This window comes from Labrus bergylta, chromosome 7, assembly GCF_963930695.1.
Source record: "Labrus bergylta chromosome 7, fLabBer1.1, whole genome shotgun sequence".
Lineage (NCBI taxonomy): Eukaryota > Metazoa > Chordata > Actinopteri > Labriformes > Labridae > Labrus > Labrus bergylta.
Window position 1 is genome coordinate 33184972 of NC_089201.1, and position 5000 is coordinate 33189971.

Here is a 5000-nt window from a genome sequence, read left to right on the forward strand (position 1 = left end):
CTCTCCTTCTTTCTTTCTCTCTCTCCCTCTCTTGCCCTTTCTCTCCCTCTCTATCTCTCCCTCTCTCTCCCTCTCCATCTCTCCCTCTCTCTCTCTCTCCCTCTTTCTCTCTCTCTCTCCCTCTCCTCTTTCTCTCTCTCTCTCTCTTTCTCTCTCTCTCCCTCCCCCCCCTCTCTCTCTCTCTCTTGTATATGGTCTGTAGTTAATCTCACTGTCCAGATTTGTACAGATTTGTATAGAATGAACTGTCATGGTGTTTTTTCGTAGTCAGAAGTCTTAAGAGGAGGTGATTCTGGTCATACCTGTTGCTGCTGTGACAGTGCTTCACTTCAGCACCAGGCGCTGTCTGTCTGCAGCGCTGCTCTGTTCCACTTATTATCACAGCGTTATGTTAAGAAAATGATCTAATAAGTAAAAGTCACAATCTAAATAACATTGTGGGCCATATGTCACTGCTGTAGGGCAAGTTTCTGACCCCTGATTCACAAACAAATAAAGGGGGGGGGGGGGGGGGACGTGCGATAATACAGCACACCGCACTATTGAGCCACCTTAGATCACCGCAGCAGCCCTAACTACAACGTCATTAACCAAAGACTGGGATAATGTTGAATGCTGATTTAAAGGTTAACTCCTGCACACGGTCTATTAAGTAAATCTGACGAGTTGTGTTAGCGTGCGTGGAAAGGAACATTTGATTAGTTTTTCTGTCCTCACTTTATGCTGATGTAAAGGGTTAAAAAAACGTGTATATAATTCATTAAAATGTGTTCCGTCTAAAGCTAAAGACAAAGGTTATCAAAAAGTTAAAAATGGATTACAAGATTTGAAAACTGTTAAAAGTTATTGGGACAGTCAGAACAAATGTATTGAGTTAAAAAGAGACCCCAGTATATCTTTTTATGTTTATGTGTCTAAAATAGCTGTTTAGAGCCGAATTCCAGTGCACTGAACTTGTTACGATGTTATTGCAATCCTCAATCAGGTCACTAGAGGGCGCATAGCGCTTGTGAGGAGCATAATACCCCAAAGAGGCAAGTTCTAAACTGTGTTGCTTCTTTGTATTTACATACAGGTGGGTTTATTGAAACCACAAGCATGGACACCAGTATAATGGTTAAGAGTGTTGGGAATTTAGTAAGTAAAGTATAACGGTTGTAGTTGAGTATTTTTACAGTTAGGTATGAGTGAAAAGTAGATGTTAAGCATGCTAGGCTAGCACACCTGTTGCTAGTAAGTAATAAGATTACGGAGCACGTGGAAATGCTGAGACACATTAAAGGGGTTTGTTTTGCTAATGATTCAGAAATCAGAGCTAATGTAAACATGTCATGTTCTTATTTGTGTATATGTTTCTTGTTGACTTGAAATAGAGACAGCTGTGTGTGAATGTGTGATATTTGAGGCTGAGTATGCTAATTTGAGTAAGTAAAAACCACAGCTACTCAGGTTAAAATTGTATATATTGAATAAATAAATAAATCCTGCAGCCGAGCTGAACACAGCTAAACTGTGTTGCTTCTTTGTATTTACATCCAGAAACTTCTTCTCTGGCACCACTAGGCCAGGTCGGGGGAGCAACACTGACAGTAGAAGAACTTAAAGTAACACCATTAACCAGATAACTGTTTAGTAAAAGTGACATGATTACTGAAGTTACCAACAGTAATACCTTACATCACGTTACAGACAGAAGGTGGCCGGGTGGAGAAAAAAGTAAACCGGACAAAATAATACATTTTGTTTTTGTTTTACACACATTTGTTCCAGTACATTTAATAGTGTTAGTAAGGTATTATGTTCACCTTTATTTTGTTAAAGGAAGTCGTGTCAGCAGACTGGGGACTCAATTGATGTTGTTTGTTGTCACAACCTTCTTGCTCGTCTCTTAACTGCCCCTTTATTACAACTTTACTAACTCAACACAAGAATCCATCTGAGAATAATTAATTTGCTGTAAGCTTCAAAAACAAGATTTCTTTCTCTAGTTAGCTTTGACAAAGTTGAGCATGTAACCGGGGGGTTAGGGGTAAATAAAAGTAACGTAACAGAGTGATTTGGGACAACAAACAACATAAATTGAGTCCCCGGTCTGCTGTTTGTTCTGCTCTGACTCTATGAGCAGATTGCAGCTAAATGAGTTAGCCTACATGGCTACAATGAAACCTCGTTCCAGCCTCCAAATAGTAAACTTAAAGAACTGAAATAAACTTTTTTCTCTGTTAAAAAGCGAGACAAAGAGCATGTCAGTATTTTCTTTAAAAGTTGAAACATTTCCTGTCATTAATAGTCTATTACTTGAATACTATAAGTCTTGATTTGATATTATGTATGATGTAATGATGTATACTCAGGGTCTGAAATTAACACCAAACATGTAGATTTTCTTTTTGGCGAGTAAATTTCAGAGGGCTATCCGCCACAGGGCGGGTAAATGTTTTACCATCATTCATGTTTAACTATGCTATACTTTATTTAAAACTAGGCTACAAGTATTAAACACATTTGATGTAGCTGCAGCTACTTTTCCCTGCTCCTCTCTCTGCTGTCTTCATGACGGAGCATCACAGAGACACACACACACACACACACACACACACACACACACACACTCACTCTCACACACACACACACACACACTCACACACTCACTCTCACACACACACACACACACACTCACTCTCACACACACAGAGACACACACACACACTCTCACACACAGATATACACACACAAAGAGACACACACACACACACACACACACACACACACACACACACACACACTCACACACACACACAAAGACACACACACACACACACACATATACACACACACACATACACACACACACACACAGATATACACATACACACAGACAGAAACACACACACACACACACACACACACGTTTACAAGTGATGGAAATGTTTGTTAACTAAAGTGAGTTCAGATCAGCTGAACCTCTGATGTGAAAAACACAATTTGTCAAAATATTAAGACATTCCTTTAAATAACATTATGTACCATTAATGTCATGACAGGTTTTCAGACTGTGGACTGTCAGAGACTCACTGTGAAGTCGTGGCCTCAGCTCTGAAGTCCAACCCCTCCCATCTGAGAGAGCTGGACCTGACCAGAAACAAGCTGCAGGATTCAGGAGTGAAGCTGCTGTGTTGTGGACTGAAGAGTCCAAACTGTAGACTGGAGACTCTGAGGTAAGACAACAGGTTTAATTTCTCTGTTCAGATTCATATGATGTGAAACTAAACTGTAGACTTCAGGCTGATAATCAAATGATCCACACTGAGGATCTTAATGCTGAAGTCCATTTTCTTCTTCTGTGGTTTTATCCACAGAGTGGTAGCAATTTAAAGCCTTACATTTTAAACCTAAATATATATAAAAAAATAACTTGTTGTATATTTCACTCTTTACCACCTGAACAGCTGATTTTTAGATAAATTATTAAAATCATTCCAATTTCAACCATCAGACGTAAAAATAAAGTCAAACACTTGTTTTGTCTGAGATGTTTGTGACACTGTGAGATTCTCAAACTTCCCGTAAAATCCGGTGTATAAGACGCACTTTTAATACCTATTTTTTCATCTTAAAAGTCGGCTGCGTCTTATACACCGGTGCGACCAATATACCAGTATAAAATACTAAAACACGCGCCGTCATTACAGCGGGGCAGCAGCCCCTATCACTGCGACCTGGGTGATTAAAAACCTTACAGTCTATGTTAAAAACACATCCCCATTCATTGTGTATTGAAAGCTGAGTGCACGCTGTGCTGGGAAAGACGGCGACACAGACCAGGCTGGCTGCGTGACTTTTTCCACATCTTTTCTCCCTCACGAGGTCATAATCATACATTTACAGAAAACAGTGGTGTATTGTTCTGTAAATAAACCTTGTGGAGTTCTCTTTTGATTGAAAGAGTCTTATATTAAAGTTAAACAGTGACCAGCGGAGTCGGGCAGCGCGACTTGCAAGCTAGCAGGTCTGAGCCTCACAACTTTCCCTGCAGGCTGAGAACTAAACTACCGTACTGTAGCTGCACGTTGTAGACATCGCTGAACACAATATAAATCCTCACGCAGGAGAACAGTTTAAAGTTTTTTTTCTCTCGAAGAAACCTTCAAAACTGGGTGCGTCTTATACACCGGTGCGACTTATATTCCGGATTTTACGGTAAACAAAGAAAAAAAATCATTCCAATTTCAACCATCAGACGTAAAAATAAAGTCAAACACTTGTTTTGTCTGAGATGTTTGTGACACTGTGAGATTCTGAAACTGTCAAAGGAAAGTTTAAATTGAAGACTCTTTGATTGAATGTCTTCTCTATAACTACAATAAATATTACAGATGTTTACTTTGTTCACTTTCTGTTGCAGACGATCGTCTTTTTTTTTCTTCTTACTCTTATCTTATGGTTTATTTTAATATTAGGTTTGTATTTACCTTAAAATCCGGTATATAAGACGCACCTTGTTTTGAAGGTCTGTTAGAGAGAAAAAAAAAGTTTAAACTGTCTTCCTGCGTTTCGATTTAAATTGTGTTCAGCGATGTCTACAACGTGCAGTTTCTGTGCAGCTGTGTCGCTCTTTTAGTTCCGTCTGTTTTCACTTTCTTCGTTCATTGACAGTGCAAACAAAAGTGCAAAAACAACAGGTGACTGCTCGGACGTCTCCATGAGCTTCGTGAAATGGGTCCTTGAGGGAAGAGTGTAGCCAGGGTTCAAGGTGGAGATCATGGTAGTGAAGTTACATCTTCATTTTCAACCGTTGTCAGAGGCCTCATGTCAGCGACGAGCATGTTGAGGATGCTATCTGTGGTGTACATGATGTTTTCTGCAATGACAAAGATAGTATTAGTATGTAAAACAGCACAATTTACATCAAATCAAGATGCCTTGTTGTTTTAGTTATGAATTATTGTTATGTAAAGGCAAGAAAGTAACCCAAAGAGCACTTACAGACAACACACGTT

General features: G+C 39.4%; 2 protein-coding genes across 10 annotated transcripts in view; one reads left to right on the forward strand and one right to left on the reverse strand.

Annotated features, from left to right (window-relative positions):
* Positions 1-5000, reverse strand: part of LOC136179750 (NLR family CARD domain-containing protein 3-like) — a 497803-nt gene that overhangs the window by 280925 nt on the left and 211878 nt on the right. The window lies entirely within an intron of this gene.
* LOC136179748 (ribonuclease inhibitor-like) overlaps positions 3043-5000 on the forward strand; it is a gene marked incomplete at its 5' end in the record, with an annotated part of 24901 nt that continues 22943 nt past the window's right edge. Inside the window, one exon of the mRNA XM_065957420.1 lies at positions 3043-3218. Coding sequence (XP_065813492.1) covers positions 3043-3218 — 176 coding nt within the window. The remainder of the gene's footprint in view (positions 3219-5000) is intronic.